Source organism: Castanea sativa, chromosome 7 (assembly GCF_040712315.1).
Source record: "Castanea sativa cultivar Marrone di Chiusa Pesio chromosome 7, ASM4071231v1".
Taxonomy (NCBI): domain Eukaryota; kingdom Viridiplantae; phylum Streptophyta; class Magnoliopsida; order Fagales; family Fagaceae; genus Castanea; species Castanea sativa.
Window position 1 is genome coordinate 20788101 of NC_134019.1, and position 12952 is coordinate 20801052.

Sequence of the window (12952 nt, forward strand, 5' to 3'; positions counted from 1 at the left end):
TTTTAAGATAGTTATGTCATATGCAGACATTTTAGGTTTACAAATTACAAATGTATATAATAAAATGAAAGCTTTTTGACTTTTAGTTGATTTGTTCACTTGTTGTCACCTAAGCTTTTGAGTTCTCACAAATTTCCATATTAGCATTCTTTGATAAGAACCCTCACTCTAAATAATTTATTGTATGAAACCAACTGTGGGGGCATAACCAAAATCTTAAAACCAAACCCTAAAAATGCTGAATTCCACAGGATATCCAATAACAACACCAATATCATGTATGCCCAAATTCTCTGTAGCTCTTCAGGACCATCAGTAATGATTGCTTTTTTCTTTTTCTTTTTTGGGTTAGGTAGATAGTGGGGGAGGGAGAGGTGGGATTTGAACAACTTACATGGGACACTACAAAGGATGCCATTACCATTGGGCTATCACTTGAACCCCTAGCAATGATTGCTTTTAAGTGTTTGTTTTTCCCTTGGATTGTAAACTTTTGGGATACATTTTTCTGTTTATGGAGTTTTTGGGATGTGGGTTTTGGATATAGAGAAAGCTTGGATCATGTTAATAATTAGATTTTGATTGGATTAATTGGTCATTGGTTTTGATCATTCAGGATTTATTTTTGTTAGTGTTTATATTGCTTTAATTCCTGTGGGGTAATTGAGTATATGGAAATTTTAAAGTCATTGTTTTTAAAATTTTTATGGTCAGAGTATTTTAGTTCTGTTTAGGGTTCTGACAAATAAGCTAAATTTGCAAAGGCTTTTGGAGTTCATCTAGAGGTCATTGCCATTATACTAAAATTTGATTGGCTTTTAAGCTGCCTTATAGTATCTACTTTCTACCTGACTGATTCACTTTAAAGCCAAATTATGATTATAGTATAGGAAGAGTATTGTTGATTCCATTCTTATGATAATTTTGAAGTTGGGTTCAGTTAAGGAGGCTGGATTTATTGTAACTACTAATGAGTGTGCTACATAGCTATCTCAATGGGTCTATGGTGCCAATCTTTGTAATTTTGCTATTGTGAACGGAATTGTCTTTAGGTAAGTTTTTTAGTCAGAGAATGCAAGCTATCCTTGAGCTGCTTTTGGACATCAATGCCACCACTGCCCTGCTGACCAATTTTGTGATGAATTAGGATAAAAGTGGCCTTTGTTGTTTAATTATTTTTTGATAGTAAATTTTAATATGTGATGCATGTGTGTACAAAAATGTTTGTTTAGAAGTGATTTTAGAATGTCAAAGCATTCAGCTAGTTAAGTTTTTCTGCAAGCAAATTCATAGATCTTTAATTTGCTAGCATCATCTCTATAACGTGCTTTGGTTAAGTCCTTGACATGAGGCTTCTCTTCTTTAGGCACAATGTAGGTATGATATATAATAGCCTTAGGCCTAATGTCAAATTCCTTAATGGCTAGTTTATAATTTTTGGCCAACTCTGCACTACTCCCCTTGCTGCCCCCTCCATCCAAATTGGTGAGAACAAAATGGTCATTTTAGTTTGAATGGTATAATTATTATTTTTCTTTAGAAGAGAATGGTATAATTATTAGTGAAATGGTACAATTCCTTTTTTGTAACCAAAGTTTATCCACTTGAATGGTTTTCCCCCCAATAAAATACTACGTTTTCTTTCAAAAGTAAATAGATTTCTTGTGCCAACCAACTAAGCAATGTGACTTATTATAATTATTTATGACCATTAAAATTTGTGTTGAACTTTCATTTGTGCAAGGTTGAGTTTCCTTGGCTTTCTGCGAGTATAAGCTAAGGTAAGCATTTTTGGTCTTTTAAGACTAGTCTCAGATTCTTTTGCTCTAGGGTTTTGTCTTCTAAAATTTAAATTGAAGTTTACACATTGATTTGAATTGGAAATCTTATTTAAACTTGTTTAATGAAATTGGTGATCCTTGATATATTTGTGGGTTGTTGATTTGGAGCAAGCGGGTGGCTTTATATGGCGTTTAATGTTGGTGGTGGTTTATTTGTTTATTGTGATGGCTGGGTTTTTTGTTTATGGTAGTGACTGTGTTTTTGTGTTAATAGTGGTGACTGTGTTTTTTGTTTAATGGTGGTGGCGGGTTTTTTTGTTTATGGTGGTGGCTGAGTTTTTTGTTTAATGTTGATGGTGAGATTTTTGTTATTGTGATGGTTGGGTTTTTTGTTTATGGCAGTGACTGAGTTTTTGTGTTAATGGTGGTGGTTGTGTTTTTTGTTTAATGGTGGTGGTGGGCTTTTTGTTTATGGTAGTGGTTGGGTTTTTGTGTTAATGGTGGTGGCTGTGATTTTTGTTTAATGGTGGTGGTTGAGTTTTTTTGTTTATGGTAGTGGCTGGGTTTTTGTGTTAATGGTGGTGGCTGTGTTTTTTGTTTAATAGTGGTAGTGGGTTTTTTTTTTGTTTATGGTGGTGACTGAGTTTTTTGTTTATTGTGATGGCTGGGTTTTTTGTTTATGGTAGTGGCTGGGTTTTTGTGTTAATGGTGATGGTTGTGTTTTTTGTTTAATGGTGGTGGTGGGCTTTTTGTTTATGGTGATGGCTGTGGTTTTTGTTTAATGGTGATGACTAGTTTTTTTTTAATAGTGTTGGCTGGATTTTTTATTCGTTGTGGCGGTTGGGTTTGTGTCTATGATAGTGGCTGGGTTTTTATTTTGGATTTTACTTTATTTGTTTTGTTTTAAGTGAGATTTTTATGCTTTCTTTATGATCTCTCCATGGTTTGTAATGTGGGTTTAGTATTTATTTGATGAGAATGTTGTGGGTCTTCTTTCTTTAATAGTTTGGTTTCATATGATGTTGCATTATGATTATTTTGTCTAGTTTGTTATTGGGTATTTTGTGGACATTTTTTGCATTGTCTTACTAATAATAATCTTTTTTTGTTGTAGTACATCTTATCAAGGATATAGGTTTGCAGTCAAGTTTGTTATTGATGTATTTTACTTTATACTTATGCAGATATAGGATTGGTGGCAAAACGATAGCTTTTGTGGGACTACTTGAACTCAAATATTTTCTGTAAAGTTTGGAAGTTTAGACATCATTTGTATATAAATGGTTGTAATTACTTTGTGAACATCTTTATTGCATTCTTAGATTGTATGAATGTTTTTTATTTTTATTTTTATGGATTTGGTTAGAAATGAATAGGTTAATGCAATGGCAAGTAAATGTAAAGAATATTAATAGAAAAATAAAATTGGTGATGATAATTTTTGTTGCCATATCTGACTTATAAGCAGAAATTGATGACAAAACAATTCGTCACCTAATCTATTGAACTTTAAAAAAAAAAAAATTGGTGATGCAAAACTTCGTCACCTAATCTATTGAAATTGGGAAAAAAAAAACATTTGGTGACGAAATATTCCGTCGCTGAAAATAAAGTTTAGTGACGAAAATATTAGGTGACAAAAAATTTCGTCACCTATCATTTTTTATTGGTGACGAAAAAATTTCGTCACCTATCATTTTTATATTGGTGATGAAACATTTTCGTCACCAATACATTCTGTGACGGAGCTTAGGTGACGAATGTTGTTTCGTCACCATATATATTCGGTGACGGAATAAGGACATATTGTGACGAAAGGTTTCATCACCATAGTCCACTTTTGTTGTAGACTCAATGTCCACCCCATAAACTCATAAATTATCTATTTCATTTCCTTTATGGGTCTCAATGATTTTCACCACGTTAAATCCATGTTCAAGTTGACACATCATGAGTCAATTTCTTATTCACTCTTTAACTTTTTTCTAACACATTACTCTACTATGCAATGAGTGGTGAATATTGATGGCTTTTTTCCCCTTGTGATTATTGGAGGTTTTTATAGGCTTTTTATTTATTTATTTTTAAATGAAGTCTAGTGGGATTTGTGTAATTTTATAAAAGTAGGGGGTGCTTTTACAATACTAATGTAATGTTTAATTGTTGAGAAGTGAGACGGTTGATTGACCTTTGGATTTGGGTCTTGATTATTACCTATTGGGTTGAGTGATTTGGATTGATTTTTAATTAGATTTGGGCTTGTGGATCGTTTTGGGTTGAATCGACCTGCTGTCTTTTTTAGAAACTCTAAACCCTCGCCACCCTATTTGTTTATCTATAAAATTAGAAATTCATAATATTAATTTTGTTTATTTTATATGATTAGTTTTTATTATAATTTAAAATTTGATGAGACTTCTATCACCTTTTCCTTAAGCAATACTTTTTCTTGATTAAATGGGTGTATTCAAATCGAAGCTTTAATTTTTTTTTAATTAGTGATTAATGGCCATTTTGGCTAATTTTTTTTTACTAATAATTAATGCTAAGAATCTTGTAACTTCATTGGTTGCCACATTTTGGTGTTTCCATTCCAAGACATCCATAGTTTACCATTGTGCACCCTTGGCGCTAGGGGTGTGCACAAAACACGAGAAATCGAAAAACAGGTTGAAACCGGCCGAATCGTTGCCAAAATTTTAGTTCGATTTCAGTGCGTTTCGGTTTCAGTTTTCATTTCTTACAAACCAAAAATTTTGGTTTCGATTTCAATGGCAGGTTTGTATGCACCGAACCGAACCGAACCGAATTACATTATATTATAATTATTTTATATTTTATATATAATATAAAACACATCTTGGGCCTTGCAATCAAGGGAGTTAATTTCATATAGTACCGGCCGGTACGGCTGAAATTTTCTATGCAAGTAGCTAAATCGGTATAGAAACATAGTAATTTCGTGTCGATTTAAATATTAGCCAAATCGGCATTGTTTCGGCCATACCAAGATACATATCAAATTTCAGCCGGATAATGGTTACTAGATCGGAATTGAAATTACACCAAACGACCCAAAAACACCATCTCAAAGACTATCTCTCTCCTCCTCACGTCGAATATGGCCTTCTTTGTCTCTTTTTCCTCCTTAAACCATCATTTTATGAGCTTCACGTTGGCAAAGGTGATGCTAAATGGAGAGAGAGAGAGAGAGAGAGAGAGAGAGAGAGAGAGATAGATAGATAGATAGATAGATCCAAAAACAAGTGAAATGAAGAGAAATAATGTTGATGGAGTAAAAGACTTGATAAGTCAGTTAATCTCATGTAGTGACTATCTCTCTCCCCCTCACGTCGAATATGGCTTTGTTTGTCTCTTTTTCCTCCTTAGGCCATCATTTTATGAGCTTCACATTGGCAAAGATGATGCTTAATGGGGTTGCTAAACAGAGCTGAAAACACACACACACACACAGAGCTGAAAACAAGTGAAATGAAGAGAAATAATGTTCATGTAATAAGAGGCTTGATAAGTCAGTCAATCTCATGCATGTAGCAGAAAAATTGGCTGGAACTTGTGAAAATTTGAAAAAAGAAAACGTTGGAACTCGTAAAATTTGAAAAAATGACTTGTCTTTGGTTTTATAACCCATGCCCATCAAATACCAAATGGATTAATATATTTTTCTTTTACAGTTTTACCAACAACTTTCCCCCACCCCCAAATCACTTCAATTCTCATTTTTTTTTTAAAATTTTTAATTTCAAAAATTGTAACTCTTTTTCGATTATAATTGAGCTAAGACCCTAATTTTTTTTAATAAAAAATGGGTTGTGGCATATTGAAGTAGGTATGAAATTTGCATTTGTAAGAATTTATATGGGTTTTTATCAAATAATTAAATTTATAAACATGTAATTAATATATACTATTAATATATAAATATATTTTTTAAGTAGCAGTAATCTCGAAATGGTACACCAGTATTTACTGGTACCAAATATTTCAATTTTTAGCCTAAACCTAAATAGCTTCCAGTACGGTATTGACTCCCTTGCTTGCAATGCAAGCATTGGGCCTTTAGCTATTTAAGACTCATTAACCCATTAGATTAACTAATTAATATTAAACTAATTAAACTTAAATAATTACATTAAACATAAACTAATTGGAAAAAAAAAAACCCTACCTACCCTACATTCAGTCCCTCTCACCCTCACACGCCCTGGCCTCCATCAGTCCACATTTGCCATCGGCCTCCACACGTTGGCCTTCACGGCTACTCCACATGCCGACCTCTTCGTTTCTCAGGATATGATTCTTCTCTTTTATTTCTTTGTCTCTGATTCTGATATATATCAACTTCGTTCTTGCTTCGTTTCCAGCAGTCTCTCTATCAACTGAAAATTGACTGAAATTGACCAAAACCGAAATAAACTAAAACCGATTGATTCCCAATTATTTCGGTCAGTTTTGGTTGACAATTTCACAAACCAAAATTTTCAGTTTTGGTTGGCTAAAGACAAAGAAAACTGATCGAACTGAACCAATTACACCCCTACTCCACAAGTATAAGTGTTGTGGGGTGTGGGAGGGCAAAGGTTGAGCTTCACATACATATACACTTAGATTATGTTAGAGTAAAATTTCTATTCTATATATTAAAAAAAAAAAAAGACATCTAGAGTTTAAATCCCCCAATTACTATCAATGTTTAAAAAACAGAAAACAAACAACAAAATCTACTCTCTATATTTATATTTTGAGTGTTATATGAAAGGCAAAAACAAAAATTTAATGAATTTGATAATTTACATATAAAATTATTATCAATTTTCTTGATTTTCTGATAAAAAACTTTTGAATCCCTGAAGCTAGTCTTTTTTTATTAAAAATAATTACTAAAAGGATTTTGTAAACAATAACACATCAAAATTACAAGCAAGAGTCCAACAACAAAAATAGACTGGGGACAGGTTGCAAAAGGCATATGACTAACAAAATTACATGAAAAGGCACACTTGGCCCGTGCCATTTGCTTCTCTCCAATCCCAAAACAAAACAAACATAAGGCATGACAAAAGACAAGGAATGAATGTCTTGCCCAAGTCATTCAATCAACCATAAAAGGCTATATGTTTGGATCAGTTATGTTGAGAATTCAGGAAAAAAAATCTATAACCATACCTTTTGTGCCATAATTTTAATATAATAGAATATGAATAGTGAAGAAAAAGTGGTAAATTTATATAAAAGTGACAAACAACTAGTCATAATTTGTCAAATAGAATAATTATGAAAAATTGTGTGGTCAAATTACATAGAATGCAGAACTGCATTTTATGTATTGTCAAATTACATAAAATGGAGAACTGCATTCTATAACCATACCTAGAAGTTAGGCACTTAGGCCTCCTCAATCACAAAATATTTCCCAATCCCTGAAACTAGTCTTTCTTTATAGGATCATGCCGTGGCAAAGTTAGGAATTTTTTCTTAGGGGCCAAGCTAACTAGAATAAGTTTCTTAATTTAAAAAGGTTAATGACTAAAATATATTTTATTTTATAAATTTACTTTAACTTAATAAAGATGTACCATGGGTTCTTTATTGGTATTAAAATCATTTATAATTAATTATAAACTAATTTGTTTTTTGCAATCTCTTTATTTTATATACAGAGTTAATACATTTTTTTTTTCTTTTTAAGTATATACAGTCGAACAAAATCAATCAAATGTACTATATATCAATCAAGTATCTAGAATAAATTAAATTACACATTCTACTATTATCAAATATAACCATTTAACAATTTTTTTTAAACAATAATATAACCAACAAGAATATAAAAATAGTTTAATTTAATGGTTCCAACTTCAAAGCCACTCATACCAAATAAATTAATAAACAATATCAAATCACTATTAGTTTTAAAAAAATAAAAATAGTAGCCACCAAACTTGCAAGTTGAAAACCACTTTCTGCATTTTAAATTTAAAAAAGAAAAATAAGAAGCAGGAAACCACTAGATCCACAACACACTAGTACACTACAGTGACAAAGTAACATTTTATGATTTATAAAACATGTAACAACAGTCTATCGGCTTTGGTAAAAAAAAAAAAAATGTAATACGAGAGAGAGAGAGAGAGAGAGAGAGAGAGAGAGAGATATGCTGAAGTAGAGTAAATGAGAAGAGGCGGCTAAACAACAAGAAGAAGTTGAATTTAAGATTATTGATGATTTGGTAAGTAAATTTTAAGGTCATAATTCAAAATTTGAAAAAGCTAGGAGAGTCAGACCATTGCTCCTTCTTTCTTAGCTTCATGTTAATAGGTGTTTTTAGAAAAATTGTTAATAATTTATATTAGAAAAGTTTTGATACAATTTTCAAAGAAAAGATAAAACGTTGCAAAAAGAAATTTTACTTTATAATTTTCCTATAAATTTTTTCTAAAATAATTCTTAAATCAATATCCTTAATGTATTTGTTAACATTTCTCACTTATATTAGCTTTGCCAACTTCTTGTTCTTAATTCTTTCCCACCAAAATAGAGCTCTTATTGGGCTTGGAACTCCTTTTTGTAACTGGGTCCATGAGAGCCCATGGCCCTTTTGTTTACCTCCCTCTGCTGGCTTTGTCTCAATTCAATTTTGCTAATTGCTATATATATATATATATATATATATATATATATATATAACACACACACTACTATTCAAAGAGTTTTCTCAGTTTAGAATTTTCATTTAAAAAAAAATAGAATCACTTTTTTGTTGATTTTTAAATTATTCTATTCACTTATGAATTATATTATCAAAATAAAAATTATATATAAAATAAAAACACATTTTTTTTTTTTTTACAAAAAAATCATCATCATACCCACAAACCGCGTGATGAAAATAGTATATATATATGGAATATCCTTTTCCCTTATTTATGGTATATCCTAACCCAACAAAAAAATCCAATCCAAAATAAAAAATAGCTTAAACAAAATTTTAGGCCGGTGATTAGTATTACCAAGTTTTCGATAGCGCATACGTCACATTGTGGATCCATCACCGTAACGCCAAACGTGAAAGGACCACTCCAAAACCAATCACGTAATGCCACGTCGTAAACCTAACAGGAGACCTGACCCGACTGGGTCACCCATCCTTTCCTTTCCACTATAAATATTCCAACAAAATTTCCAGGGTTTTGTGATTCACAAGCAAACCTCATTCTCTCTCTCTCTCTGCTCGTTTCTAGAATCATCTTTTCCGATCACTCCGCCGCCTTATCGTAATCCATGGCTCGCCGCAGCGCCGGAGGTCAGTCTCCTCTTTCCTTTTCTTCAGATCTGTGTGTGTGTTTCTTTCGAAGCTGTTTTGATTTGTTTTGAGCTTTCTATTTCTCTGTTTCATTTCTAGGGTTTCAGACACGGTCTTGTTTGGTAGCTGAGAAAATTAACGGCAAGATAATAAAAATTGAAACTTTTTAGGTTGTTTGTTTATGAAATGAAAATGCTTAAGCTTGGGCATGACTTAATTTTGGTTCAAACGTTGACTTACATATTTGGGATTTTCCCCCCCTCTTTTCCCGGATATTGGGAATTTGAGATTTTGGGTTTGCTGAAGTGTGTTTAGCTCTGTTGATAAATGAAGGGTTGTGGTTTTGATTTTGTGTTTTTATTGTTTCAGTGTAATTTTTGCATTTCTGGAAATGAGTTTGTATTGAGGTTGAAGCTTGGGTTTTTAGCGCTTGGGGGCATTGATTTGGTGTCTAGATATATGGGCATGGATCTGAATACATTAATAATATGATAAATAGCCTATGAAACAATGTGGGTATGAGAGCATTTTTGAGTGTCAGTGTTGAATTCGTCGTTTGATTGGGTGCTTTCTAGGTCGTGTTGATGTTATTCCATTATGTGAAATTCCATTCGAGTGAGTTAACCATAAAATCCTTACAAAGTGGTGATTTAAAATCGAAACTTGAATGGTTTAATGTCGTGTGCCTGTGCTGTCAGATCTGGGTTGAAACATAAGTCTTTTCAATTTTCTTTGCTGACCTGAAAATGGTTAAGGTTTGTGAAACTTGCTTTGCTATGTTGCTGGTGGTGGTGGCTTTGCAGTATTTAGAGGGGTGAATGTGGTTATGTATGTGGTATTACTTTGTTTGGGTTTTAATTTCTATGCCTTAGTGTTTGCCAATGAGCTCTAGCTTAAATGATATCTCCTCTCCTTGTAAAGACAAGGTAGAGGGTGCAATAAGACCTATTGGATGCGTTTGTAATTACCAAGTAACAAAAAAATCTTCAATGTCTTTATCTTTTAACTACTTTGATGGGTTAATGAGATCCTGTTTGATTTGTACCTGCAGGAAGATCTGCTCGTGCAGCCCCTCGTCCTGCAGCAATGAGAAACCCCCCTCCTAAGCCAGGTAATGTTTCTGTACACTATGTATGCAGTAATTAGGAGTCTTTTCTTTCGTGTCTTGTTTGTGTTATTGTATTTATTAATATGCATGTGTGTATCTTGTTCAGACATGGGAATAATATTTTGGTTTGACCATCTTAAGTTGGTTGCTTGCATATGGTTTCTTCCTTGTCTAATTGTCTTGGGTTCTAATATTTATTTTGATGCAGTCAGCCATGCTCCTCCTCCAGCTCCTGTTCAGGCCAGCAGCGGTGGATCCATGCTAGGAGGCATTGGTTCAACCATAGCTCAGGGTATGTGAAGGAAGACTATAATCTATCTTAGGATGTGGATTATTTCATTATGCTTATTGTTTCTTGGTCATGATTCATTTTACTTAAAAATATTGGAAATAGGCTAAATCATTTCTCTGTTATTGCAGGTATGGCCTTTGGTACTGGAAGTGCAGTGGCTCACAGGGCTGTGGATGCAGTGATGGGTCCTCGCACTATTCAACATGAAACTGTGGCCTCTGAGGCTGCTGGTGCCCCAGCTCCCACTGCAAACAGTCTTGGTGGTTCTGATGCATGCAACATTCACTCCAGGGCATTCCAGGATGTATGAATTATACTCTATCATTTGCTTACTAATGTTATCTGCTGGTATCTTTATAGATAGATTAAAGTTATTCCTTAACATTTCTCTCACATGAGTGGACCCGAAATGTGTGGGACCCATAGAGATAGATGTTTTATATCCCATTAACACCAAATACCACCTTCTGCTGAACAAGACTTAAAAAGTATAGTTTTTTAGGTTTTTTACACTTCAATTCATGCATTACTTCTGACTTGATTAAGAACATTTTCTGCATACTGGGTTGTGACCTATCATCTAAGTAAAATTTTCTTAACATGGCAGTCGATTGTATGATATTGAGAATTCCAGAAGTGAAAAGCTAATTTCTGAACTTGATATCAGTTTTACCTTCTGTACTTTCTTTTTGTACCTCACTATGGTTTTCAAATCATTATTTTAATATCTATTTGGATTTGGATAATAACTTTCTGAAGTGGAAAAATGAATTTGTTAGTAATGATTTGCTTGCTTTTGTTTTCTTGCAGTGCTTGAACAGCTATGGCAATGACATCAGCAAATGTCAGTTCTACATGGATTTGCTGTCTGAGTGCAGGAAGAACTCTGGTTCTATGTTGAATGCCTAAACACTTTCCTTGCTTTGCCTTCCATTGGAAACTTTGCACCTATTGTCGTAATTTTATGTTTGTGATGATGGTGATATGGTATTCCATTTTGGGTTAAAGATTTCTGTTAATAATATTTGTTGAAAGAGACAAATGGTGCGTTAAGCACTTCTCTTATTGTTATTTGAACTAGGAACTTTTGCGGTGTCTTATTCTGCCTTGCTAGTTGTATGCTCTTATTCTGTGTTGTTGGTGAATGGTGCTACCATTGTGTGGTAGAGGAACAATACTCTTCCTTTTTTGGAAACAGAGAAAGTAGAAAGCCAAAGGTTGAGAGGCGGAACTTAATTATTGGTGTCTATGGCAAATCTGAGGGAATTTTAGTAATGCTGTAATTGCTTCGTATGCCACATAGTTGTGGGGCTTGAGTTTTATTCTCTTAATAAGTCTTTTGTGTGTGGGCTTTGGTCGGATTCAAATTAGATTTGGTTTTTATATTAAACAACAAACTCTTGGAACGGTAAACCTCTTTGTACTAGGTTCAAAACCTGAATTTACAGATTCTCTTAAATTGTAAGCCACGGAGGAAAAATTTCCAATTTGTCCAACATGGGTTGGTGTGAATGTATACAATGGTATAATTTCCAAAATCAGATGTAGGTAAAATATTTTTTGAAAGCTACGAAATGGCGGTTTTTAAGTGTTTATATCGTATTTGTATTTAAACTTCTAGCTTTTATCAACTCCTTATCTGCGATGGTAACTTAATCCTAAGATAAGTCTATGAATGGAACGAAGTTAAAAAGGTTTTTTTTTGCTGAATGGAACGAAGTTAACAGTTGCTTTTGGCTTTTTGATTGTTGAAATTCTAAATTTACTTATATTTCAATATTTGCAAATATTCTTCTTTATTTTACTGCATGTTTTGCAAGTGTAACCAACTCTCTCTCATTCACCAAATAATAATGATAAAAATCAACGTGCTCCTCCCCATGTAAGTGCTAGGGGAGGGTGAAGGCATGAGTTCAAGCTAACTTGTTATGTGTGTAAATTACCCATAAAAAAGAAAGTCTAATAATAAACAACTCCTTTCTCCCTCTCTCCTCTCCTTGAAAAATGAGATTGTTTGTTGCATGCAATGAGCATGCTCTTCTCCCTCACTGCTCCTCCCTTTCAAAAGAGAATTAAGATACGAGATGCATGAACGATTAGGATAATTGAAGTGATGTTTGTACTCTTTGGTGGTTATGTTCAAGTTTGCAATTGGAGTACTAGTGTATCATTGAGATGACGAAAGCAATCCTTAGTATTCCACCCATCTCACTCTAGTTGTAGCTAAAATGGTTTGGATGGCATCAAAGAATGTAAAATAAGACTTTTAAAGGGTGTTTGGATCAATGAAAATTAAGTTATATAACTTAGTTTTTATTACCCAAAACTCAAAAAATGTGGGACCTATTGAAGAAATGCATATTTGGACAAATTCTTGAGTTATGTTCTCATGACTCAAAACTCAAAAATTTGAGTTATATAACTCGTGTCTTGAGTTATGAGAACAT

General features: G+C 33.1%; 1 protein-coding gene across 1 annotated transcript; it reads left to right on the forward strand.

Moving 5' to 3' along the window:
- The first annotated feature begins 8972 nt into the window (after positions 1-8972).
- On the forward strand, positions 8973-11741 carry LOC142642847 (uncharacterized). The gene is made up of 5 exons (XM_075817276.1): positions 8973-9105; positions 10157-10216; positions 10422-10505; positions 10634-10809; positions 11316-11741. Exons 1-5 carry the CDS (start codon positions 9084-9086, stop codon positions 11412-11414), a joined length of 441 nt encoding a protein of 146 aa, XP_075673391.1. The 5' UTR covers positions 8973-9083; the 3' UTR covers positions 11415-11741.
- Positions 11742-12952: the final 1211 nt, after the last annotated feature.